The following is a 26,968-nucleotide window of genomic DNA, read 5'->3' as shown; positions in this document are numbered from 1 at the left end:
TCTGCTGATTTTTCAGCATTTTTTGGGATGATATTCGTGTTAAATCTATGGAATAAATAAATAAATAAGTGTATCAATCTGAATGGAGAACATAGTTAAATCATTAATCTAATTCATCAAAAAGTTAATAAACATTCAAGCGAAGTCATTTAAAATAACTGAGAAATAGCATACTTTCTCTTGCTATTCTCTTCCATACTCCATGCCACTAGGTTATCACACAACAGCATAAAGGCAGGACAATGCTTAAATGTTAGAAAAATCATATTTATGATATATATATACAGAAAAAAAAAGATAAAAAGAGAGAGTTTAACCCTATTTAAACAGAAACCTATCCATCAGTGTTATGTATAGTATGTTGAGTTTTGAAAATATTATTTAAGTTGTAGGCCTAATGGATCTTTTATGGGTATTTTGAGAGAGAGGAAAAACATGTTAAATACCAAAAATACAGCATGTGATTTGTTTTTCTCACTGTGCGTTCATTTGAACGGCTATACAAAACAGGACATGCAGTGGACCTGACAAGTGCACTTAATGCTGAAGACTGTACAAACGACATACATATAGGCACTTCAGAGCTGGGTGGCTGAGAACGAACAGTGGTTCGTAGTCTCGCGAGAACTCTACAGTTTTTTTTTGGTCGATTATGCTTATTATAAGGAGTCTCCCCCTACTGACACAGCAGTAAATTACGGCTGTTCTCCTAGTTCCGTTAAGAGGCTTGATCCAGCGTTAAAATCAGACAGGCGAGACTTCAATTCACTCCCTTCACGCTACCCCCAGCCCAGTTGTCCTGCTTTTTCTTATCGCCCTACGGCACGGTAACAATTCTGGCTTTCTTCATTCAAGGACAGGCAGAGGAGGGGAAGAGCCTGGGGGAGAGGCGCTGAAGCAAAGCCGGCTTGTGAACTGGAATCGCCAGGTACAATTTAGGCATCTTTGTAGCTTCTGTGAGGTTTTACTTGGACACTTCATATATTCTTCAGCTGACTGATACAACAGGCAACACTGTGCAAAAAATAATAAAATATACAGATGATGAGATGAGAATGCGTGAATTTGGCGTCAGTGTTGGAGCCCATCTACTCGGGGCATATTTACATCTCGTTTCATGTACTACAACCGATGAAGGCAGCTGACCATATTTATTTTATCATGGTTTATATATACAGTAGTACGTTCTTTTTGTATGTTGTTATACAGCCGTGAATACTTAAAGTGTTTGTAGCGCTTTTAATTAAGAATATAATAAACATTAGCGGATTTGATTATTGCAATTTTACAGGCCGAACCGATTTTTGTTGCATAATTGTATTATGAATGACGGCCTTCATTTTCTTTTTTTATAGTCCGCTAAAACGGAAAATGTTAGAAACATGAAAAAGGCTGAAATTATGTGCATTGTGAACATATATATATATATATATATATATATATATATATGTGTGTGTGTGTGTGTGTAAACAAGCATGCAAATACTGAATTAGACGAATAATATTGTGAGTATTCGATATCCGTACCTTTAATGGTCATATTTGTGGAGCTAAAGAATGGATGTAATTAGACGTGTTGGAGAAATACACCGGCACACGCGCACTCGGAGGCCCTGGTTCCCTTAAATTTAAGTCTTGTTTACCTTCAGCACCTGTCTACTTGTAACCTTCCCGTCTCCTGTTTTTTTTTTACCTCTTCATAGAGCGTCAGTCGGCCGCTCGTGGGATTTGAATCTTGCTGGTGCGTAACGCTCAAATTGCGTGCGCGTCTGATATCTGTTAATTGAAGTTCACCGCAAAACAAGGTGATTTGAAGTATAACATTTTGTCGGATTTCCTTCTCATAGCTTTCATGTCATATTAAACCAGAGGAATGGGTTCATTTCGTTTGTTTATAACGGAAATTTGTGTTCAAAGCCTTGGGTCGTTCCTCCTATGCATGTCCCCATGTCTAAATATTTGAATAAAATATTACACTACGGATTTGTAAAGACGTAAGACGTTACTTAGATTTACTTTAACACAGTTTCACTATTATGAGAAGTTCGAGATGGATTTGCGTGGGTGTTAGCCTACCATTTCTCACATTTACACTGGCAGTTTATAAGAGATAATCCAGGTGTAGGCCTAATATCAGTACACCCAGCAAAATGAATCTGAAATATCCCTTTTTATTATTATATATTTTTTTAATTATTCATTTTTATTTTGTGTGTCCTCAGTATCACTTTCCATCTGTTAGTCTTTTGCCGTTTCCCTTTATCTATCATAACCAAAGTTGAGATGACATCATCCTCCAGGCAGTGACAGTGACAAACTGATGTCGAATTTTCCTAAAAAAGGGTTAAAAACATAAAAATAAGCTCCCTCACTGACAAATGAATTAACTATGCCTTTTATGAGCATGTTTATCTTTTGCCATACTGTAAATAAGTAAGCTACAATTAATCAAAATTGAATTGCTTATGCTGAGTTGCAACAAACCCCTTAAGTTAAAGGCCGTGTTGCAGGGTTAATTTTTCAACGAATTTGTGCAATTTGTTTGTTTGTAATAAACATTTAAACTGTTATTCATTGTATTTTATGTTGTTGGGTCTCACAAAACGGACTAGAATACGAAAAAGTAGGTACTATCTTACAGCAGTTTGCAACGATTCTCCTTTCCCCCACAATGCATTGCATTACGTCACGTTGGGGAGAAAATTCACCAAAGCCTGCCTTGAGAGCATTGAGAGTGACTAGAGAGACGAGTAGTAGACGAAAGTATTCAGATAGCGCAGATTATAGATAAATAGATAAATACATATAGATAGATAGATAGACTAGATATATATATAGATAGATAGATAGATAGACAGACAGATAGATATCGACCACCAGCGACCAAAACGCACTCACTTCCCTACAGCACAAGCTTTCCAATGCAGTTTCCATGGGACGGCACCGCCCACACAAGCACCTGCCAAACACAGCGACAGACACGCGGCTACGTTTGCAACAACATTTTCACCAGAGGAAGAGATAAACGCTTAGAAACGCCCATATAGCTACATCATACCTTCTATTTCTAGATGACAAAGACAAAGTTTACCTGTACTAAGACACTATGACAAAGGTTACTGGTACTTATCTGAACTAACGTCATGATCACTGCCACTAGATATAAAGAAAACATAGATTTTTCACTCAGTGCTATTCAATGAGTCATTATTGTGTACTCCTGCTCGTAGACTAGCTCCAGTGCTCATTGCTGCGTTGCTAAATGATAGCAACTCACCAGAAATCTTCAAATCTCCACTCATTCTACTCAGACCATGCATTTAATTGGCTTTGATGGTCATCAGTTCTTGGCTATTCCTCATTTGCCCTCTCACGTCTGGCTGGTTCGAAATTATATGGCTGCGGGCCATCATACATGTTGGTTCTTGCCACCTCTTCCTCATCCCAGTCAGTTGCCAAAGTTCTACTACTAGACTGAGGCTACCTTTCCTCCACATCTCCCCAACGTGACATCATCACCGAATTGCGTAAAAAAAAACGTTAATACCAAAAACATAAAAAAACTGGTCTTTAAGACCATTTTTAAGACATTTTAAAAATTATATACATATCTTGAGTGATTAATATACCTATTAATCGACAGTGGTGGTTAACCTGCAACATATAACTGTAATAAATTATTACAGAGTGTTTTATTAAACTTAACCAGAGCATATTTCTGGAAGTCTGATATATTTACATTACAACACAGGCATATTGAGTTAAGACAGCTCAAAATATACAGCATAACAAGAATGACCCACTTGGTCTCACAATTACGTAGAGACTTCTGACTCAGATGTTGATGCAGTTTTGATAAGCTTTTAGACTTCAGAAGCAGTGCTCCACTGGGAAAAGTTAATTATAGTCATACAACTGCCTCAGAGAAGAGCAATTAACAATAACACTCTATAGTACAGTCATGGCCAAAAGTGTTGGCAGTGACATAAATTTTGTGTTTTGCAAAGTTTGCTGTTTATTCACATTGTTTCTAGATTATTGTGTGATCAGTGATCAAATGCGTTTTAAATAATTGCATATTTAGAAGCTCAAAGCTTCTTTGTCCAAAATTTTTGATTGTGACGCAAAATGACCAGCTAACATTAATTGTCTAATCATATCAGCAGGACATGTGAAAGTGTGAATGAGCATTAGTCAGGTGAAATCACTATTAATCAGATTGTAAGAGCAGACTGATTTCTTTAAAAAGAGGGGAGAAGTGCTTCCAATCATTGTGTTCTTGTTAGCAAAGGTTACCGCAAAAGAAACACATGAAGCCATCATTGCTTTGCTTTAAAATGGCCTCACGTGCAAGGAAATTGCTACAAAGAATATTGCATCCCAAAGAACCATTTACCGGATCAAGAACTTCAAGAAGAGCGGTTCGACTGCAGAGAAGTCGTCTTCAGGATGTCTCAGAGTGTCCAACAAGCGCCAGGACCATCTCCTCCTGAGGAGTCAGTTACAGAATCGTGTCTCCCACAGTGCAGAGTTTCCGCAGGAATGGCAGCAGGTTGGTGTGAAAGCATTTGCATGCACAGTGAGGCCAAGACTTTTAGACAATGGCCTGGGATCAAAAAGGACAGGAAAGAAGGAAAAAAATCAATTGTTCGGAGAAGAAAAGGTGAACGCTACAATGAGTCCTGTGTTGTGCCAACAGTGAAGCATCCTGAGACCATTTATGTGTGGGGTTGCTTTTCAACCAAGGGAGTGGTTTAATTCTGCCCAAAAACACTGCCATGAATAAAGAATGGTATCAAACCTTCTGCACGAGCAACTTCTTCCAATGATCCATGAGCAATTTGGTGATCCGTGTATTTTCCAGCATGATTGAGCTCCATGTCACAGAGAAAGAGTAATGAAGAAGTGGGTTGAAGATCATTACATTTAAGTTTTGGATTCCTGGCCAGGCAACTCCCCAGATCTCAATCCCACAGAGAACCTGTGGTCAGTCCTCAAAAGACGAGTGGACAAGAAGAAGCCCACAGATTGTGATCAACTCCAAAAACAAATAAGGCAAGAATGGATCGCCATCAGTCAGGATTTTGCCCCAGAAACTAATATTCTGCATGCTAGAGCCAATTGCAGAGGTTATGAAGAACAAGGGTCAACACTGTAAACATTGTCTCATTTTTTTTGCCAGTAAAAGCCTTTAAAACTTAGATGCTTTATCATTTGTTTTTCAGTATACGTTGGCACGTGTTCACTACTGAGCACTCTCATATGAAATATTAGATGGACAGACCATGAAACAGAAAAATTCCATTGTTCAGTGGCACTCATAAAACTCAGTTTTGAAATGCTTTGGCCTGTTGGTCATGTCACGCTGAGGGTACCAAGAAAAAACAGCATGAACAGAACGTCATTTAGGTTTGCTGGTCGTATTAATTTTTATTCAAAATCTTTGCTTCCACTGTTAGGGAGATGGAAATTCTGACTAATCTAAGTAACTGTTTACTCTAGAGTTTGTGCATTTTTTGGACCTTCTTGTGGTCCTTACAAAATTAACAGTTTACTTTACTGAATTGCAAATAGAGATTTTAAAGGTTTGATTCAGTCCCTCATTAACACAAAAAGGAAGCAACAGAGAAGAAAAAATGCTGAAATCAAGTATAGTCCGATCATACAAATAAGACAGGATGTAGTAGGTAGTGCAGGCTCTTAATTTCCATGGAAAGGAGTTCAGCCTGAGAAATTAAGGTTAACTGGCAGTGATTGTGACAAATACAAAGAATGAGAGAGACAAATATGTGCATTATGGTTTAGCATTTAAGTTTCTTGTTAAACTGAAAAAGCCATGCTATAATACTACCTCATAGTGGATAGTTAGACACTGAGAAAGCTGTGTGCATAATGACATGATGGTGTGCACAACAACATGTAATGCCAAGCAGAAAGCAAACACCCCCCAGTGAACTTCATACATGGATTCCAGGATCTAATTTGAGTCTGGCCAGCCTCTCCCCCTCTGCCTTTCCCCGATCCCCGCTTATAGATACCCTTGCCCCCCATTTCCGGCATGCAGCTGTCTTTTGAAATATTAATAAATCCATTGAGATGCTGTGACTGATGAATTGCATTGCAGTCCCCCAAGTCTCCTTTCACTATTGAGTCCAATATAATCTTGCTTGTTATTTTAAGATCGGTTTCTGTGAAACCGCCAATAGATTATGTAATGAGAAGTCTAGTTTAATGCATATGGCCCGAATTCCTTAAGATATCTTAATTATCCATGGATGATGCCTTGGAGAGACTGTATTTCATGCTTCAGTACTAAAAATATATATATTTGTGAATTGTTTTTCCATACAATGATGGTCAAAGTTCAATGTATGGACACAAAGAAAACTTTTATCTATCTAAATTTAATAAATTATACATTTATGCATTTAGCAGACACTTTTCAGGCTAAAAGTTTTTACCTAACGTGTTCCCTGGGAATCGAACCCACAACCCTATATATATATATATATATATGTGTGTGTGTGTCAGTGTGTGTGTGTGTGTGTGTCTGTGTAATGCAAAGAAGAAACAGTCACAATGGCTTGTTATTTTTGGGCAAACTGTCTCTTTAATTGTGTAAAGGTGGACTGCCAAGATCACTTAAGTGATGCTTTGTGTAGCATATGCATAGCAGATAAACGGTTGGATGGACAGAGAGGCAGATGACCTGGTAGAGAGAAGTAACACCCTCAAAAATAGAACCCCACACAGGCAAAGGAGGCAGGGGGAACAAAAATAGCCTTGTTTAGACGGACACTCACACAGCTGCAGTCAAATTCATGTGCTCGTATCCCTAACTGTGCCCCCAAAACTAATCCAGTCAGCACAGCAACCAAGCAACATGTAAAACATAAACATCCACCTCACAGGTGTGTTTCTGGGTCTTAGAAAGTGAGCATTAATCTAACAACTTACAGCTGAGTTTCTCTATTCATCAGTCTCTTTTTGGTTAGTCACATATCCTGTTTGGCCTTGAAGTCAGTGTGAAAGTTCTTTCAGTCACACTAAGTTACTTTAAATTACTTTTTTATTATACATGTTAATTAAATTTAATGGATCACAAATGTATTTTGTTGCCTGATCTTTTGTCTTTAATTTACAGGTCATACTGAGCTTGGCTCAGAACAGTGAGTTCGTAGTGGTTTCCCATCCAACAAAAGAAAAGACACCATGAAGACCTCAGACATTTTCCTTCTTCCTGCTGTGCTTCTCATGTTCCTCTTCCACTGCTGTCGTGCACAGAGCGAATCCGACCTAGTAGTACTAACAAGGTTGGGCCGTGTGCAGGGTGTACGCTTGCCTGTTCCAGACCGTAATCATGTGATTGCTTTCTTGGGCATCCCATATGCTGAACCTCCTATTGGGAAGAGACGTTTCAAGAAAGCAGAGCCCAAAAAACCCTGGAATGGAATCTTTGAGGCTAGAGACTACCCAAATGCCTGCTATCAATTCATAGACACCTCTTACCCAGGCTTTCCAGGTATCGAGATGTGGAACCCCAACAGAATGATGAGCGAGGACTGCCTTTACCTTAATGTGTGGGTACCTCCTACCCCTAGGCCCCAGAACCTCACAGTAATGGTCTGGATATATGGCGGCGGTTTCTATAGTGGCTCCTCCTCTCTTGATGTCTATGATGGCCGGTACTTGGCTTACACAGAAAAGGTAGTGGTTGTGTCTATGAACTATCGTGTTGGAGCTTTTGGATTCCTTACCTTCAATGGCTCATCCGAAGCACCAGGAAATGTGGGTCTCCTTGACCAGAGGCTGGCCCTTCAATGGGTCCAAGAAAACATCCACTTCTTCGGCGGTAACCCAAAACAGGTCACCATTTTTGGAGAAAGTGCTGGGGGAGCATCAGTTGGCATGCACGTTCTGTCACCGGACAGCCGTCTGTTCTTCACTCGTGCCATAATGCAGAGTGGTGTTCCTAACACCCCCTGGGCTACTGTTAGCTTTGATGAGGCCCGCCGGAGGGCCACCTTGTTGGGCAAACTTGTTGGCTGCAGCGAGGGTAACGATACTGAACTGGTTGACTGCCTGAGGAACAAACATCCACAGGAACTAATTGATCAGGAGTGGCAAGTTCTCCCCTATAGCAGCCTGTTCCGCTTTTCCTTTGTGCCTGTCATAGATGGCGTTTTCCTTCCAGACACCCCAGAAGCCATGATTAACTCGGGTAACTTTAAATACACTCAGATAATGTTGGGTGTAAATCAGGATGAGGGATCTTACTTCTTGCTGTACGGTGCGCCGGGATTCAGTAAAGACAATGAGAGTTTGATATCTCGAGAAGACTTCCTTGAAGGTGTGAAGATGGGTGTTCCTCATGCTAATGAGATTGGCTTGGAGGCAGTTATCCTTCAGTACACTGACTGGATGGATGAGAACAACCCCCAGAAGAATCGAGATGCAATGGACGATATTGTAGGAGATCAAAATGTCATCTGTCCTCTGCAGCACTTTGCAAGGTCATACGCTCAGCACGCTAGTCTCCATTCCCAACCGGGATCTGCAGCTCCTGGGACACTAGGCTGGGCAAACTCAGGACTAACAAACTACAACAGTGCCAACTCAAATGGTAAGTCTGATGGTAAAACTTGCTCACAGTGTCAGTATGAAGTCCAAGACCACTAGGATGAAGAAGAGGGGATTAAATGTGAAATAGTTCAAGACCCAGTTTTCTCAATCTGTACCTCCCCTCTTCGTCCTTAGGTGCGGTGTACCTTTACCTGTTTGATCATCGAGCCTCAAACTTGGCCTGGCCTGAGTGGATGGGAGTAATCCATGGTTATGAGATTGAATTTGTGTTTGGCCTGCCATTAGATAAACGACTCAATTACACTGCAGAAGAAGAGAAACTCAGCCGACGAATGATGAGACACTGGGCCAATTTTGCCCGTACCGGGTATGATAAATAGCAACTGAGTCAAGCCCCAATTAAATATTTGTCCTATTGCATTTTTTATATAAAGGTTCAATTGATCTATTATTTAAATGGAATGTTTTAGTTATGTCTGAAAGGTTAACTTCAAGTTTGTTTGTTTTTTGTTTACATGAAGTAATCCCAACATCAATACTGATGGCAACATGGACAGTCGGAAAAAGTGGCCTCAGTATACTGCTACTGACCAAAAGCTTGTGAGCTTGAACACAGAGCCACTGAAGGTGCACAAGGGTCTAAGAACACAGGTTTGTGCTCTGTGGAACCGCTTCTTGCCTCGTCTGCTTAACATTACAGGTAATGATCCCAACCGGTATATTCCACTGTCATGCAAATATATTTTATTATATTTATTAACATGGACATAGAGGAACTGTGGGTCTTTTTTTTTTTTTTTTATCTAAACGTGAGAAACTGCAGGCTTGTAGTTTATGGATAGGTCAGTGGAATTTTTGGTTGTTTAGAAGAGGGAGTCTAAATAACAGAATTAAAATGAATTCATCTTACAAAAGAATTTTTTATATATATATATATATATATATATATTATCATCTGATTCGGTTTCCTTCTGTGGGCAAAAGAGGTTCAAAGAGCATAAAGTAATAGCTATAATATAAACCATTCGCTATTTCTCAAGGAAATGCCTTGTCTGTGCAGATGTATCTTTTGTGCTTCTTATCTAAACAAGTGTCTTTTGCCAACTATTACACTGGAAGTGAACCAGAATATGAAGCAATTAAACACTGCTCTTTTAGGTGTGGGCAGGGAGGGTTGTGCAGGACTGTCTATAGTAACTTAAATTGTAAATTCTACTGTGGGGGCTGTTGGCAGCTGCTTTGTTAAATGGGTGGTAACTTTATTGTGAAGTGTCTGAGTAGTTTAATGAATTCTTAAAAATCATCCTTCACCATCAACTCTTTTGACTTGCCTTTCTCTCAAACCTCATGCTGTTGTTTTCCTTATATGTATTTTCATATTTCTTACCCAGACAACATTGATGATGTTGAGAGGCAGTGGAAAGTGGAGTTCCATCGCTGGAGCTCCTACATGATGCACTGGAAGAGCCAGTTCGACCATTACAGCAAGCAGGAGCGCTGCACAGATCTCTAGATAAATCTGACATAAATGTAAGAAAGAGAAAACTGATGACCATAACCCTTAATAGTCTCTTTTTCAGAACGGCAAAGGTTGCCAAAGCTTTTTCTTTGAATGCGGTCTCAGAGCAGGCATGAAAATGAATTTGTGAATGTTGCACTTTTATTCCTCCCTGTGTCAGATATTATTCTTATCAACCAATTATATTATGTGACAAAATATATTTGTGGTATCTTCCAATATATAAGTAGAGGAGGAGAATTCAAGCTGCTATTAGAGATTATCATGTGCTACGGTCATCAAATGTATGTACCAGAAAAAAAATGTTATAGTTATATTACCTCTAAACAGTGAGCGTGCATGTCTGTTCCACTGGAACCTAAAAACCCTCATTTACACTGGTCCTCAGGATCTTTTATTATTTTTTTTTATTATTTTTGTTTGTTTTGTTTTTATCCTTTCTTATAGGCTTACATTTATAAAGGCTGCTTCACAGTACATTTCTCTCCACTCTGTATCTGACGCATCTACTCAGTATTTCATGTGCTAGTTTATCCCAGTTATCGTGTGAGCTTGTCTGCCATCACTGCTTTCTGACTGTGGTCCAACTCAATATACTAATACTTCATGCAGAAACCAGGAGCCATTTAATTTCATGTATGTTGTCTAACTGTTCTGAATTGTTTCTGTGTGGGCAAGTCTTTGTGTGTGTGTTAATGTACTAATATTTAAAACTATTTTTTTATTTCATTTGCTACTTACATTGCATGCATTCTAGTGCCCACAGCATGACTCTACTTGTATGAGAGACAAAGTCTGTGTTTACCATATACCAACTACTTAGGTCAATATATGCATTTGTATGTGAAATATTGCTAGTGAATTCACGTCTTCTTAGTTCAGATATCATATGGGCATTGTACGTTTGAATGTTTAATCTTAGACAGAGAAAGTGAGCTTGGTGAGTAAGACTAATGTTGACTTTGTGCCAAAGGGTCAATATAATTTTTTTCCCTTGCCGTCTCCCTCTCTCGATGGGAAAGACTTCTCATTACGATAATGGAGGGAGAGTAATTTACTTAGTGCTCATTTGAAATGACAGCCCACTATGTCAGTCATCTTAACTCAAGCCCTACCTTCACCCATTTGATGCAGTGGGAGGATGATGGAGGAAAACACAGGCAAGGGGAAGCTGTGAGGACAAACAAGAATACAAAGTTATAAAAGCCACCTCCTATCATGTTCTATATTTATTTAAATATTTGGTGTATTTTTTTTAAAGTAAATTATTTGCATGGTTGCATCAGGTATTGAATCAACTTATGTGGGGTGTTTTTAGTTAGCTTGAAAAAAAAAAAAGAGCAAATATTTTATTTTTTCGTGTATTTATTCATTACGACTTTGGAATTGCATACATATATTTGCATTTTGCCTGTGAATCTGGATCAAACATTATTTTGTATTTTACTGTCCAATCATTCTTTCATTTACACTGTCCCAGTGTACATATTCATGTTTATTAGGAACATGCTGAATTTGGGAATGCTAGTCTATGCCGGTCTCATTAACTTCCTGTCAGCCTGTTTTACTAAATCTAGTGTACTTGTCTAGAACCATTCATCTAGTGTTCTGTAAACACTGTGGAAGGGATCTGACTCAGTGCTGTTAAGACAGCAGGTCTTCCAGCACAGAACGACTGGTCAGTAACCTCTGAATATGACTGGAATAATATAGATTAGCTTTAAACATTGCCATTTAAATGGAAATAATATATTGTACTAGCTAGACAAGTGTCATGTGGGTACGGTATGATTATGCGTGTTTGTTTATGGGTCTGAATGACAGCTGTTTTTCCTTCCACTCCATGAAATCTCCTTGTGCATGCCCTTAACTCCCCCTCCTCTACATTACGTGCTTTAAAAATCGACTGTTATCCTCTCTGACAATATTAGTGCTGATGTCTGTTAATAATACATTTATGGCTATAAAAACATTAAAATAGCCCCAATATAGATTTTAATGTTAGCAATAACAAAATACACTTAAAATTGAATATTTATTTTAATTCATTGATGCTCATGTAATGTCACTGACTTGACTGATCAAAACAGTGGTCATGAATTGACAGGGATGATCATGGGTATTGTAACTGTCTGTAAATCAACTGTTTCTTCAAAGCAATATAGAGTGCCATGCTATTTTATAGATTTTTTTCTTCTTCCGTTTTCAATGTTGCTGTATGTCAAACTTGCATCAACTTTAGTATGGCTTTGTAAGCTTTGTAATTTAGGCAAGCAACTTAGTTGCCATTAAGGATACCTGCCTCTTAGGTTTATCACAAAGATACAATGTTATCTATAAATATCATATTGTAAATCCATATTATTCTACCCCAAATATATGTAGAACATAGCACATGGCTAAACAAACATATTATGTTCTGCATTTGTTGCACTTTGACAACATACTTATAATAATAGCAATCACTGTTATTGTTGTTCTTGTTGTTATTTATTATTATTATTATTATTAATTTGGTCCAAATATTTCCCGCTGTGTTTAATTAGTGCCAAACATGTAAAGTGACAGCATCGTGCAAATCCTCCGCATGGTGTTTATTTGTCATATCCGCCCTCTCTGGGCTTCATACCAGAAGCTTTCCAACACAACCTCAATAAACAGTTACTGACTTAATTAAAGAAAAGCTGCTTGATTGTGTGGTTCTTCTCTCATTCAAAATTCATCTGAAAATGGATCCTAGTTTACAGTTTTGTGCACCAGAGGGCAATATACGCACATTGTTACAAAATAATACATTGTAAGTCGAATAAATACAATGTAAGTCGACGCTTCTTTTCAATAAACTTTTAGTTGCATTCATTTAACATATTTTTTTCTTCCAATTGTTATGCATATATATATATATATATATAACAAATATCAGATGTATTTGTATATGGATCAGTGAACACTGAGGAGCAGAGCATTTGAAGAGAAATAGTGAACCCATTGCGCCGTTTCAACGCAGCTTTGAATGTACTGAATACTTCTTTGGTGTTGACCAATAACGACCGACGGCTGTAATTTAGACCAATAAGCACCACTGAATCACAGTGTCATCTTTATGGCGCACTAATGCTAACTTACACGTTTATTTAAGAATGCTTTTATTATTATTTCATAATGTAAATAGTTGAAGAATAAGAATAGCGGATATTTTACATAAATCATTAGTACCCAAGTCAGCAAGCTGTCTGCTAACATTTCTAAAGCGCAGCCTTTGTTACTCAGTTTTTAAATCAAAACAATGACTTCAGCCTCTACCAAGGTAAATGTGTTGATAAATATGGTACCTAAAGCAAGATTAAATATTTACCTTGATAGTGTACTTCCATTTTTATTGCCTTCGTACTGGACATGTTTTTATTTTGTTATTAAAGCTATTAGCTAACATGCTATCAACTTGATACCAGTGCAAAAAAGGAAAAAAAAAACACGTTTTCGGATACGCTCGTTGCTGCATTTATTTCTTGTTTTACGTATTTAGGTTGGTGAGATCTTTTCTGCAGCTGGAGCTGCATTCACAAAATTGGGAGAGCTGACCATGAAGCTGCATCCAGTGGCAGATATTAGTCCAGCAGGGTGAGACATTTACTGTCTTGTTTTCCGTTATGTCCTTTTTTATACACACTGCATCAGGTTTTTTGAATAATTTAATTGCACACTTGCATATCTAAAGTGCGTATATTACACACACATATACACTTTGATAATTTCATAAGGTATTTTGTCCAGCCCCCTTTTTGTAAGGTATATTGTCATTACATGGAAAATATTATTAATGACATTAATGAATGCTATTTCTTACCAGCCCTTTGTCTGCTTTGGCCTATAATATAATGGATTGTTAAGTTCAATGTTTTAGTAATACATTAGCAAATTATGGAGACATTTTTATGTAAACGTTGTAATATGATCCCACTTGGATTTGTTCTTGAAATTACTTCAGGATGGCATGAACAAGATTAAGTATTGTTTTCAAAGATTTTATGGGTATTACACACAGAGTTTGAGATTACTTTAACACATTAAGATTACTCTACCAAATAAAAAAACTTAAGGAGTCTTTAAATTTCAATAATGGTGTCTTCTTCAAGTGCAGGTGAAATTAACTTTTTAATGCAGTTATAATACATTAAATCTGGAAAGGAATGCTGGTTTCTTGATCACCGTTCCTTGTGTAAATTAAGAAAAGCCAAAAAAATTGTTATGATGTTTTAATATATTCAATATACTTTTGAATTTTTTTATGTTTATGTCTGTAAGCCATAAACCATCATTATTCATTGTGTAGCTTGTCAGCATCTATGGTAATTAGACATTTCTCAAACATTAGGGCACAAATGAAAGCAACAGTCAAGAGGAAGATTTATGAAGATAGTGGAGCTCCTTTACCCACAGATTCACCAAAGAAGAGTAGCAAAAAGGTGGCAGTTTCTATGGCTCCCCCAGCCCCACCTAAAGTCATCGCTGTGCCAACCTCTCAGGTTGTGGTGACTGCGGGTTTACAGCGGCCAACCACAGGTCCATCTAACATTAAGTCATCAAAGACAGCAGCTAAGCATTTCTTAATGCATTCAGTTGTGTTGTTCATTTATTTTACTCTTTCAGATCAACTTATTACTTTATCTCATTAAACCTTAACAATTTTCAGCATTTTGAATAGTACAATGTAACTACTGCATTCATATAATGTTTCCTCAGATGTCACTCTCAGTGCACTGAATGACTCTGATGCCAACAGCGATCTGGTAGATATCGAGGGCTTGGGTGATAGTTCCACATCTAAAAAGCTCAATTTTGATCAAGGTAAGAAACTTTTTTTGTTCTCTCTAAATTTTGAAAATCTTTCAGTCCCCCCCCCGCCTGTTCCCAGGGGAACACAATATCTGTATTTATTTTTTTCCCAGCAGATAGTCTAAATCTCGACTCCAGTCTCATCATGAATTCCAGTGACTTGCCATTGTTATCCCACTGAAATCTTCTGCAACATACAATCAGGAAAAGGAACTAATCATGTCACTTCAGTGCGGGGTTCAAGAAACTTGCGTTCAAGAAAGTTCTCTTTTTTCCAGGAAAGACTAATTTCTAAGTTAATAGTGAAGCTGGGCATATTTTACCAATGAAGGACACAGTTTTAAGAGGCTGGCAAATTTTGCTTAATAAATATTTCTGTTCTAGGTCCAAAATGTATCATTTTAAAATAAGTTACTGTAAAGACATTATTGTGTAATTTTTTTTAACCATTATCAATAAAATATCATGACTATTGCTTTGTTTTTGGGGGAAAGTTGTGCAAAAAACTTGAAATGTATTGTTTTGTGTGTTAATGCTTTGCTTCGTATATTGCTTAAAAAAGGAGGTGGTTGGTTTATGAGTTGTTTGTTCCTTAGACATTTTGTAATATCTTTGGTCTGTTTACCTCATAATATACTTTTATTTTATTTTTTACACAAAACCAAAAAGAAAAAAAAAATCCTACTTTTAGACTGGGGTTTAACTTAAGATGATCTTCATCCAGGCTTTTCTGGAAACTTCTGTGGCATTTTCCACTTCATAAGTGCAGTTTAAGCAAGTTGTCTTATGTTGACTTAAGGTGTTTTGATCTGTGTTATCGATCTGATCTGAAACGGTCTGTGGGCATATTCTAATAACGTTTGCATAATTGGACTGTTAACAAATTGGTCATATCGTCTTAGCCCTACCAATGTTGGAACATTAAGAACAGCTAAATCAGCATTAAAATCACAGATTTGGTTTTGTGTTTGAAAAGAGTAAAATACAGTCCATCTGATGTCCTCAAACAATCCCACAGCTCAGTGACACTTTCTGCCAACATCTCTGTTCTTCCTCATTGGTTATAATAACCTCACTAAGTGTGTGACTGATAATCTCATGAAATCAACCAGCCATGGTGTAAAATCAGATCTGTATGAGAATTGCATTTCTAAAAGCAGAACAGTGAAGATTGCACAGTTTGGCTTTAACCAGTCTATTGAAGACCGACTAAAACCACATTTACTTTGCTTTTTTTGTACTGTAAATAAAATAATTTCACTCAAATAAGGCTTTGTCATTTTTAATGTTAAGATTTACTCTAAGACATTTTCAGGCAAAATTGAACAAAAAGAAGGGCTTTCATTTTAATCTTGACATTGTCGAGGTAAAATACAATTTAATTTCTGGACAGGTGCTTTCCGTACTGCTCCAAATAACTGGAGAGTCGCTGAGTGTGTCTGTCTGACGGGAGCAGCACAAACCATACTGGCAACCCAGGGAGAGGGCAGCTGCCAATATTGATGTGCTGCTACTGTCAGGCACACTGAGACATCAAGTGGTCCAAGGGAGGAAAGAGGACGAAAGGAACATACAAAATATATGCAGATTAATTCAACAGCTTGAATGGTTACACTATCACAGTAAAAAGCAATGCTGATCTCCTAAAATATAGACTAACAAATACAGGATGTGAATTCCCAGCTGTCTGGAAATAACTCGCTGAAGGGGCCACCTAAGCCACACCTGGTGATTCAGTCATGAATCATTTATTGTGTGTCTGGTCATTTGTAAAAATATCATTCGAGTTAAAAAAAAAAAAAAACTATTTTATCACATTTTTATTCACAAGCCTGAAAGACAGTTTTAACCCAATTCTAAAGAAATATTTAAACAATTCAGACTGCATCTCAATCCACTTAGTACTGTATTAAGAAAAAAAAGAGTCTTACCCTCTGATGCATTTATTAGACAGTGAATTATGATACAAGCAGAACACTAGGTGTTTAATGCTGTCATGTTAATGAAGAAACTCCCAGGCTCCCGGTGACAGCACATCATAATTTGGAATTTGCCCTTAGAACTTACAAACCATGATGTGCTGCTACAGGGCACTCTGGGCTAAATAAAAAGATGACGACAGACTCCACTGGTCCTCACTAGGATAAGATTAGGGACAAAATTAAATATCTGTAATACAGAAATGTCTTATGGATATTTAGTGTCAAGTTATCAAAAAAAAAATAATGACAGATGAAAATTGGATGAGAATGCGATGTGAAACAGATTGTAATAAAATGTAATAAAAGTTGTTTGACAGCAAAGAGTGACAGCATTACTGCTATTTCTTTAGCACAGACAATTATGAGGAAGCTCGTGGTCACCCACATCTTTGAATAATGCCCTGTGAGACTTAATAAGTGAGTTATTGTGCACACACTGTCCTAAAATGGATGTTGAGGATGAAGACAAAATGGAGGATAATAACAAAGGGGGGAGATGAGGAGAGAAAACTAGCGCCTGTCAAAATGGCTTTATTACCATGGGAATAATTTACTGTGAGTAAAAATTTTATTTATTTATTTTTACCCCCCCACCACCAAACAAAAAAACACTACATCTCTAATTTTTAAACTTCTCAGGCTTAATATTGTGAAACAGAATTAAGTATCACTATAATAAAAGTTAAAGTGTCTATTAGTATTACACATACAGTATTATAAAATTGCCTATTTTAATTATCCAATAAAATAATTGTTGCCAAGAGAAAGGTTACATTAAATTAAAGGATTCCTGGGATTAGGAGTAAAATTTGTCCAAAGGTAAAAACCAATAAGAGGACAGAAAAAAAAAATGACTGCACAATTCATAAAGAATAATTTTCAAAACATCTATAAAAGACAATTTGCCAGCAAAAGTGGCAAGTATACATTAACAAAAAATATGAAGTTACAAAAATACTAAGTTTAAGGTTCGCAGTATATTCCAGAACAGAGTAGGTTTTAATTTTGGAGGATGATAATAGGGGGAGGAAGATAAGAAAAATGAGAGAAACATCTGATTTTAAAAAGTGTGACTACCAGATCAAGATTATTGTATTATTAATCTGTGATGTTTGAATGATGAGGGCATATGACAGATCAATTGTTGTAGTGCGTAAGAGGTAAATGGCAGAAAGATCTTGGCCCATCACTACATTTAACTGTTTTTCCCTTATTTTTTTGTTGTTATTTTGCTTGTAAAATTTTCTATCACCATTTTTTTTTTTTCAAAAAAGGAAGCTTACACCAACAACACTAGACCAGCATAAATGTGGCATCAATTAAGTAGGAAAACCACAATGATTACGGTTTTAGTAAAAACAAATTACATTTTTAATTAGCTCAAAACTAATAACTGAACAAAGTTGAAAGGCCTTAAAAAGTATTTGATATTTATATCATCAACTGTTGTGGTAGAGAAAAAGAAACACCAAGTATTTTCGAAGGACTTGAAATTTTTCTTTAAAGTACACCACACCCTATGTAGTGTGATGAAGTTCTAATGTCAGCAGAAATCGAGATTTAATTGCAAAATAATTCATTCTGACTGTTGTAACACACCAAAACACATTCTTAAAATTTTGCTTAAAGATATTTAAGCCTTTACTATGAAGCTGAAGTTCACAGTAAAAAAAAGTAAGTTTATCAGAAGCAAAATGCAGGCTAAGGTGTGACTAAAATTGTTCTACACAAAAACCCAACATTTTCCCAAACGTATAATAGTGAATATTATACATTTAATGCTTTTAGTTCTAATCAACCCTGACAAACACACTTCCATCTCATAAAGGGCAGCCTATTTAAGGTATGAGTCAAATGATCACGTCAGCACAGTTGCAGAAGGCATTTGCTTCTGTCTACTTCTGCCCGTCGTTCATCGAGAGGGAGGAGGGGGGGGGGGGGTGTTAGCAAAAGAGAGGGAGAGAGAGAAAATGAGAAAAGGATAGAAAGCAAATGGGTGGGAGAGGGAGACCTAAAAGAGAAGCTCACACACTTACATAGACACATACACACCCCGGCCTAACTTTGCTCACCCATTCAAACCAGGGGCCGTTTTGGTTAAGCTTTGAAACGGACACAGGAAAGATTTCACTTACCCTCGATCCCCGTTCTCCAGCATGTTAGGCAACAGGGGAGAGGAAAAGGTGCTTGGTATTCCCAAAGTAACCCGCCGGCCTCCCCTCTTCCAGTGTAGTCTGTCTCCTGCACCTGGGTAGAAAAAAAAAAAATAGTAATTCCCCAACTTAATTCAATGAAGTTGTTTTTGTATTCAAAAAAGCCAAGCAAAGTACTTGAAAAATACTTTTTCATTCTTTCAGAAAATTCGATTAAAGTCACAAAGTAGTTCGCCCACCTCAAGTATTTGAATTCTTCGCAAATCTACATCTAAATCTACACCAAAAACAGTTTGGCTGCTTTAAAAAAAATTGTAGAAACAGAATTAAAAAGGAAAACAAACCCACACATGCACTTATCAATGGGAATCCCAAGTCTTAATTTCAGGTCAAAAATACACCCATTCGTCTGAGCTTGGGGCTCCCATTCCAGATTGGGGGGTGGGGTTCCAAGAGTCAAATAAGTGCCTAAACCTTTTGTCCACCAGCACCTATTTTCAGCCCTTAAACCCCTTTCTCTCCTTATTCACCTTCAGACCAGCAGTCCAGTGCAGTGTGCAGCCTCTGCTTAGCTGTAGCTAGTGAGGCTGCCTGAGGAACTTGGTAGGCATAAAAAGCAGGGGTTGTAGCCTTTTTCCCGGGGCATCAGTTTCTACAATTAAAATGAACATTTTCGGGGGACAGGAAAAATCAAAAAAAAAATCAGGGCATCGCCCTAGGGTCCCCTTAGAAGATTGTGAAGTTTGAGGACCATCGGTGCTACCGTTTCAGAGGAAAAAATTAATTTCTAGGGCTTAGTGTCTGGGGCGCGTCAGTGCTAGCAGCTCTCGCTTGCTTGATTTCTTGTAGCCTTGCCAAAGCATTCACACAGCCAACGGAGAGAAAGAGAGGGAGGGGGGAACAAAAGAGGGAGAAGGCTCAGCTGCAAAGACACACAGAAAGGGGGATATGAAACTAGGAAAAGTGTTATGCGTTCGTGGTGTATTTTTGCATTAAACTGTGGGCAAACGTTCACCACAAACTCCAAACTCAAGCGACCACACAGGGGGTGATTCAAGTCCAAACACATTGTCCAAAATTAAATAAAAAAAACACAACTTTATATTCTCGCCATTAGTTAATTATCCATTGAAGAAGAAAAACAAAGGAGGAACAGCAAAAACAGATGTCAACAGTTTAGAGTGCTAAAACAAAGCAAAGTTTTTACACTTTAATGCTCTTTATGCTCTCAATGTGGCCAGATTTTATGCGGGGTCTCTGTGGGTTTTCTGTGTAATACAAGGCTGGCTACAAAGAGTGGAGAATATGTTGATCTGGTTCTACAGATAGTTTTACTGAGTAGCACAACCATGGTCCAACAGTACACACACACACACACACACACACACACACACACACACACACACACACACACACACACACACACAGAGAGCCAGACAAGACAAAAACCTCTGTGATAATTCAAGTCAAATCAGCAGAATTAAAAGAGAAATTAATGTCCAGTAATCGATACATTTTCAGACGAACATATTGTCATGGAAATTTCAATCAAAATACAGCCTTACATTTCACAAAATGTATTTTACAGGCTAACTATACCAACCAGGTTGAAAACCAGATTAGCTTCAAAATAATTTACTAATAATACACAGCTAATGCAATATAACACATAAAAAAAAAACATCACTGTCATTATAAAGTTCTTAAAGATTAACCTAAAAGAGCAAATTTATATAGTACTCTTTGTGAAGATTATTTCTGTACCAAAAGTATACATTCCCATTTCATTTACCTTTTAATTCTACCAGTGTCATCTTGTACAACCAAAGACAAAAGCACTAAGCTTCAGGAACCACACACCAAAACAGGAAGACTAAAAATACCCCAACTAAAAACGTAAAAGCCTAGCACTAAAGGTTTTTTTTTTGACATCTGCAAATAAAGAGGCTTGATTTGGACAATGAGAAAAAAATGAACAATACTACAAATATATAAAAGAGTTTTATAATATAATCATATAAACCTATGCAAATCATATGGCAGTATGTGGTTATTGAGCAGGGTTTTCCCCCCGAAAAACAGAAAACTACATATTTGTAACAATTTTTTTCCCCAGTTCCAGACAGTCCATCCGATGCCATGCCCAGCCTCTCCCTTACATTACATTCAGCAGATGTGTAGCAAAACCAAGGAATATTGTTAAATATGACATCTAGGAACAGGTGCAGAGCTTTCATGGCATACCCAAGACCTTATCCTCACTTTATGCCATTTATTCATTTGTTCAAAAAAGCAGTACTTGCACATTACATACTAAAAAGTAAATATGACAAGAATGACTTGCCAAATCTTTACAGCAGCGTTTCAAATGTTCAAATTGTTCATGAAGAAAATCCTGTGAGTCCAGAAAAAAAAAACGAAAAGACAAGGAAACTACTGGAATTAATACATTAACTATAAAGCAAAATCCATGCCAAAACTACGTGTACTTTTATCACGAGGTTACAGGGTCATTGTAAAGGCCAGTACATTACTCTTGATAATAATAGTAACACTTTAGGGCAACTTTTTAAACAGCAGCAAAGTTAAGCAGAATTCTATAATACTTCTCGAATATCTGTGTTTATTTGCAGATTAATTGGTTTGACACTAATTGTAACTGGATTAAATATATATATATATAAAATCAGTTATTCAAACGTAGTCATCTGAATATATATAAAATGGATGTAGGTTTCAAAACAGACACTAAGTAGGGTATCGAGATGTTTTTTTGTTTTTACATTTATTTTATGGGGAATGTAATAAATAGTTTCGAAAATTGCATACTTGGAAACTTGAACTTTTGATTCATCGCCAAACAATTGTCTCGTGGTTTTGAATGTCACCTCAAAGTTTTCAGCTAACGTTACAATCGAAACAAGTGGTTATTTTTCTGCAGAGTTCTATTTCGTCACACCGTCACCTAAAGATGTCATTTGACGAACCAACGTTCTGAATTTCAAATAAAGTAGAATGGACAACTTTAACCGTCGTTTCCATGTTAGACAATACAGTTTCATTCCTGTCTACACTCTTTCAATTGAAGAAATCGCTGTGAATATATCTAATGTCGAAATCTATTATTTTACGGAGCGAGTTAAGAGGGTAAAGTAGTGCTTGAAGCTTGCTTGTGGGTGAGGGGACAGCAACAGAGGGGAGTGGTTCAGAACATTAGAGGCACCGAGAAATCATTGTCTTTAAAAGCTAACATATGACAAAGACTAGAAGACTACTTTATTCGGTTTGCTTTATGCTGTCAATATATTCAATGCATCGCTTAAGTTTCTTGCACGTTATCCCGCGGGTTTCCACACGTTTTGGAGGTAACGTTAGTTTGCTTAACTATAGTAAGGAAGTATGTTTGCTTTGTTTTTTTGTTTTCTTTAAAACACAAAAGAAAAGTACGGAAACAGCTTACCATAAACAACATATATAAAATTGCCAACGCCTCGTATTTCTATAAAACATGTTTTACATATTTTGTTAAAGTACCATTACTTTGGTGTTACTTTAATAAAAAATAAAACACGCAGTCAGTAAATAATTAATGATAAAGGGGACACATTTCGTCGAAGTTTGTGAAAAAATATGTAACGTTAGATTACAAAAACCTTACAATAATTATACAAATAAAGGATTAATAATTGCTTACCTTTTATGAAAATCCTTTTCCAGTTCCCAATATTTGTAAAAAATTTTATATATATATATATATATATATATATATATATATATATATATATATATATATATATTAGTTAAAGTAATGAAGGGTCCTGAGGTAAGAATTTAAAAAAAATAATAATCATCATCATAATGAGGAATAATGTAGCTGTTACAAGAGTTCCAGTCACTGAGGCTCTGAAGTTTGAAAATGGCGCCAATGTTCCACTGCAGCAGCTCTACCACTGTGATGACACGGGACAGATAAAAAAATAAATATAAATTTTCCTCAGTGAAAAATATTTTTTTCCACAAAAGAATGTATTGCATATTGGTTAACATAAGCCATTCTATTTATTCATTGTTGAATTGTTTGTTTCTATAATTTATAATTATTTTTTGATAGTTTTTAATAACCGTCAGGTCGTTTCTTAGCCGCGGTGCAGGTCGGGAATGTTTTCTTTTAAATTTCCAAACTAAAATCTTGAATGGCCACAATGTCGCCCCCTGTTGTTGTTATCTGTGTATTTTCTGAGCTGGCATCGTACCGTCGATGTCAGGAGCTTGTTTTTGCCTTATGAATCGAGAACACTGCTTAGTTTCACTATATTTTACAAATCTAGCAACATATTATTACGAGAAGAGTGCACAGAGCCAGATATATAATGTCCAGGACAAGGTCAAAAACCTGTGACAAAAATGCAGCAGATGTTTACCAGGGTCCAATAATAAATAATTATTTGGCCCTTTTTAATACATTTTATCTATCCTTACTCTCTTTCTTTATCTTTGTCAAGTTAGGAGTTTAGTATAGGTTTAATTTAATCGAAACAAACAGATATTCTGTTTTATATGGTAAAATCTAGAAAATGAACATTGCAATAATTCTTCTTCTTATTATTATTATCATTATTGTTACTACTGTCACTGGTCCAGGGTATCAGTTATTGCAATAAGAAATATCTGAATGATCAATTATGACAACATCTATAGGCAAAAATCTCTTCCATATTAAAACATATTTATGATTCTCGATATACATTATCTATGCATCAGTAGCCTACTATCATGACTTTATCATGTATAGTACATCATAATTTACTGCAGAAGCAAATTGTTCGAAGATCTTGTAAGAATAGAAAGAGTTACATTATTATGCCGTCAAGGTATTTCATCTATACAATGCATTCTTCCATTCAGAAATGTTTACAATTAGACAGGCTCATTTGTTTCAGAAAATCTTGTAACAGGACAGCTGATCATTAACCAATGTAATACCAAGTAGTAATAACAGTCTATGAAGCTGAGGTCTTTCGTGGATCATCTGGTTTAAACTTATTTTAGAAAGACGGAAGGACAAAGGCTAGGCTGCTTGTGCTGTTCTACTGTACTCATGTCCAGTGTATGTAAAAAGAAAAAAAGCCACTTAGACAAAGGTCATTTTGTAAGTATGCTAAATGAATGAATTATAAAGACATGTATTTAGAACAATCAGTATTTTCTAATAGGCCTATGTAAAAAATCTTTTTTACCTTATACTTGTAAAGAAATATAATGTAAACAAGATGCCCAAACGGTCACTTTGACCCTTAAGAATTTTATTCTACAATAAATTTAGATTCTGTACACACACAATGACATACCAATCTGAAAGAGTGCTTAATAATGTATAGTGACTTCAAAAGATCACAGTCATAATTAAATTATCATTTAAACAGGTTCAGAAAATGTTTATTAGAACAGTTTAATTATTCACAACATGACATATTAATCCATGACAGTGCTAAACATAGACCCTGCACAAAATGTGTCCACCCTGAGGTATGCCAACAACTGCAGACTGAAGACACCTTATAAATTAACTTATTATTCTATATGTGTGTGTGTTTGCAATTACTAAAACTAAATCAATATTCAACCTTATACATATACATACACAATAACAAATATATATATATATATATATATATATATATATATATATATATATATATATATATAATAACTAATTAACCACCCAAGCAATCAACAAGTAAAATAATTTTTAAGGGGTCTTGAAAATACAAAACTACAAGATCCTCCATGTTTAATGTGAACGCACAGAAATATACAAATACAGAGAATATAACAAAAACATCTGTTTGTTTCAAATAAATCCCATATGAAGGCAGGTCCACCAGGTTCACTTGTTGATGTCCTGGGCTGTCACATGTTTACCTGCTCATTACTTAAGGCAGGCCTCTGTGTGTATTGTTTTTATCTGTTGGACCATTTTCCTTGTGGTTCCTTATCTCTTCAAATTCATTCTCCTCTTCCTCTCCTTTTCCCATCATTCTAAGTGGCCATAGCAGGCCATGATGGGCATGTTCAGGTTTTTGACAACAGGGCCCGTTTTTCTCTTTAGTAAGAAAGTAAAGTAGTGCATTCAGCCAGGCGTTGAATGATGCCAGGGGTCGAGTGATTTTATAACAGATGGAAACCATTCGCAAGGTGTGGCACTGCACCTTACTCGTCACTTTCAGCAGTAGGAAAATAGTGCGAGTGACATGGAAGGGGAAGAAGCAAAGGGCAAAGAGGAGAGTGATGGTAATTATGGTCTTGATGGACTTGCGCCGTCTGTTGACATAAGGTGATTGAGCCCCTAAGATGATTGACATGCCCTCTCCCCCAATTCCTGCGACACTTTCACAGCCCGTCCCACTTCTGACTCTTTGAGGAGGAGGAGGTTGAGAGTGCAGCGTCCGAAATATTGTTAACACTACACGTGAGTAGCACCAGGCAATGATGCTGAACGGCACAAAAAAGCCCAAGAAATGAAGCGTGACCCCATAAGGGATGTAATCATGGAACTCTTTATCAATTGCATCATCCCAGCAATTAATGAACATCTCCGTCGAGCCCTTACCTTCACGTGGAAGATTCTGTGTCTTTGCAAAACGGAAAATTGGACATGTTAGTGCAAAAACGGCAATCCACACCAGAACACAAGTCCCCTTAACTGCTCGTTTGGTCTCCAAGGTGATGGTCTTCATGGGGTGGCAGATGCCTAGGTAGCGGTGCACTGATATGCAAGTGAGGAAGAAGATGCTGCAGTAGAGGTTGAAGTAGAAGAGGAAACGCACTAGACGGCACATGAAGTCTCCAAACACCCAGTCGTCCCGCATGACATAACTGGCCACCAAAAAGGGCAGGGATAAACCATACATGAAGTCTGTTGTGGCTAGGTTCACCATGTAAATCAGGGATGCGTTCCAGTGCCTGGTGTGTCGAAAGGAACGGTAGAGAACCACAAAGTTAAGGGTTATACTGAAGACAAATGTAAAGGAGTAGCAAATGGGCAGGAAGATGTACTTGTAGGACTCGTCAATATTGCAGGAGGCAGCAACTGAAGAGTTGTTTGAGGAGGAAAGCTGGGCATCTACCCCCTTCTCTGTTTCAAACAAAACAGTAAGCCCTCTTGTCGTCATTGTAGGGTAGTTCTTAATCAGATTCTTAGGGAGCCTCCTGGTTTCATCCTCCCATTTTTATGCTTCTGAAACCACGTCTTCTCCAGCGAACAGGTTTATTTGAGGATCCAACGATCTCCTCCTTGTGGTCTAGTTTAACATCTATGAGAGATACATTGGTGTTAGGATGCACAAAAAAAGTACCAGCTTGCCAAAACCTTTAAAAGCAGCCGTCATCCCACACAAGCCCTCCCCGCATCCCCCTTTCTCTTTCACAATCCCTGATACTGTTTGCGCATAGGTAGGCCTATATATGCTGCTGATTCAGACCCTTTTCACTTCATTAACCCATCAAACAGTAACCACACTTCCCCTCAATGTTCTATTCTATCTTACCCACCCCTCACCCCATTCCTCACACTAGAACTCTCTATCCCATCCCTCTTCCTCGAAACAATTATAAATGATACGTAATTGCCAGCTTTCGAAACTTTCAGCCTTTGTTAAACTACGTCTAGTCTCCCTCTGGGTCCATTTGCACATTAAACATCCTTTGGGATTCTATGGATGTCATGGCTATCCCCACCTCCCGGTAAAGTTAGCGCACAGCTGACTGAGCTCATGGTGAATTGCTTATTGCCTACCACTTCTCAGACATATAAGAAACTATGTAAATAAATCAGTGAGTACCTGAAGGTCACTAAATGACATTAAGGTAGTCTGCTTTGGCTGAATAAATAACAAG

General features: G+C 37.2%; 3 protein-coding genes and 2 long non-coding RNA genes across 8 annotated transcripts; 2 read left to right on the top strand and 3 right to left on the bottom strand.

Annotated features, from left to right (window-relative positions):
• Nucleotides 1-469: 469 nt before the first annotated feature.
• Nucleotides 470-10,103, bottom strand: LOC132119175 (uncharacterized). The gene is made up of 2 exons (XR_009426134.1): nt 9,970-10,103; nt 470-1,014 (listed from the first exon to the last, which is right to left on the bottom strand). It is a non-coding gene; the product is annotated as an uncharacterized LOC132119175 (long non-coding RNA).
• LOC132119130 (acetylcholinesterase) lies at nt 790-12,784 on the top strand. Of its 2 annotated transcripts, XM_059528889.1 has the most exons (6): nt 821-928; nt 1,703-1,740; nt 7,144-8,622; nt 8,757-8,949; nt 9,104-9,282; nt 9,974-12,784. In XM_059528889.1, exons 3-6 carry the CDS (start codon nt 7,212-7,214, stop codon nt 10,093-10,095), a joined length of 1,905 nt encoding a protein of 634 aa, XP_059384872.1. In that variant the 5' UTR covers nt 821-928; nt 1,703-1,740; nt 7,144-7,211; the 3' UTR covers nt 10,096-12,784. The 2 variants fall into 2 exon arrangements, with proteins under 2 accessions (XP_059384864.1, XP_059384872.1); XM_059528881.1 differs by lacking the exon at nt 1,703-1,740 and having other exon boundaries at nt 790-928.
• On the bottom strand, nt 11,141-22,821 carry LOC132119171 (uncharacterized). Of its 2 annotated transcripts, none has more exons than XR_009426133.1 (4): nt 22,767-22,821; nt 19,055-19,166; nt 14,536-14,670; nt 11,141-11,272 (listed from the first exon to the last, which is right to left on the bottom strand). It is a non-coding gene; the product is annotated as an uncharacterized LOC132119171 (long non-coding RNA). The 2 variants fall into 2 exon arrangements; XR_009426132.1 differs by lacking the exon at nt 22,767-22,821 and adding an exon at nt 19,603-19,755.
• LOC132119147 (chromatin complexes subunit BAP18-like) lies at nt 13,169-15,411 on the top strand. 2 transcript variants are annotated; one of them, XM_059528900.1, is made up of 5 exons: nt 13,169-13,408; nt 13,628-13,722; nt 14,477-14,697; nt 14,845-14,949; nt 15,051-15,411. In XM_059528900.1, the coding sequence occupies exons 1-5, from the start codon at nt 13,388-13,390 to the stop codon at nt 15,116-15,118; spliced, it is 510 nt and encodes a 169-aa protein (XP_059384883.1). In that variant the 5' UTR covers nt 13,169-13,387; the 3' UTR covers nt 15,119-15,411. The 2 variants fall into 2 exon arrangements, with proteins under 2 accessions (XP_059384883.1, XP_059384893.1); XM_059528910.1 differs by having other exon boundaries at nt 13,172-13,408; nt 15,054-15,411.
• A 1,552-nt stretch (nt 22,822-24,373) lies between the features above and the next one.
• si:dkey-6n21.13 (P2Y purinoceptor 3) lies at nt 24,374-26,568 on the bottom strand. Its single transcript, XM_059528858.1, has one exon. It carries the CDS (start codon nt 26,242-26,244, stop codon nt 25,006-25,008), a length of 1,239 nt encoding a protein of 412 aa, XP_059384841.1. The 5' UTR covers nt 26,245-26,568; the 3' UTR covers nt 24,374-25,005.
• Nucleotides 26,569-26,968: the final 400 nt, after the last annotated feature.

The sequence above is a fragment of the Carassius carassius genome, chromosome 3, assembly GCF_963082965.1.
Source record: "Carassius carassius chromosome 3, fCarCar2.1, whole genome shotgun sequence".
NCBI classification, from domain to species: Eukaryota; Metazoa; Chordata; class Actinopteri; order Cypriniformes; family Cyprinidae; genus Carassius; species Carassius carassius.
The sequence above is the reverse complement of the archived record's forward strand: the minus strand, read 5'-3'. Positions and strand labels throughout refer to the sequence as shown.

Excerpts from the sequence above, each read along its gene's own strand:
- LOC132119130 (XM_059528881.1), top strand. The coding sequence starts at position 7,212 with ATGAAGACCTCAGACATTTTCCTTCTTCCTGCTGTGCTTCTCATGTTC. Across the intron at positions 8,950-9,103 it reads GCCAATTTTGCCCGTACCGG|TAATCCCAACATCAATACTG; the intron begins GTATGATAAATA and ends GTTTACATGAAG. Across the intron at positions 9,283-9,973 it reads TCGTCTGCTTAACATTACAG|ACAACATTGATGATGTTGAG; the intron begins GTAATGATCCCA and ends TTTCTTACCCAG.
- LOC132119147 (XM_059528900.1), top strand. The coding sequence starts at position 13,388 with ATGACTTCAGCCTCTACCAAG. Across the intron at positions 13,409-13,627 it reads TGACTTCAGCCTCTACCAAG|GTTGGTGAGATCTTTTCTGC; the intron begins GTAAATGTGTTG and ends TTACGTATTTAG. Across the intron at positions 14,950-15,050 it reads AAAGCTCAATTTTGATCAAG|CAGATAGTCTAAATCTCGAC; the intron begins GTAAGAAACTTT and ends TTTTTTTCCCAG.
- si:dkey-6n21.13 (XM_059528858.1), bottom strand. The coding sequence starts at position 26,244 with ATGACGACAAGAGGGCTTACTGTTTTGTTTGAAACAGAGAAGGGGGTA.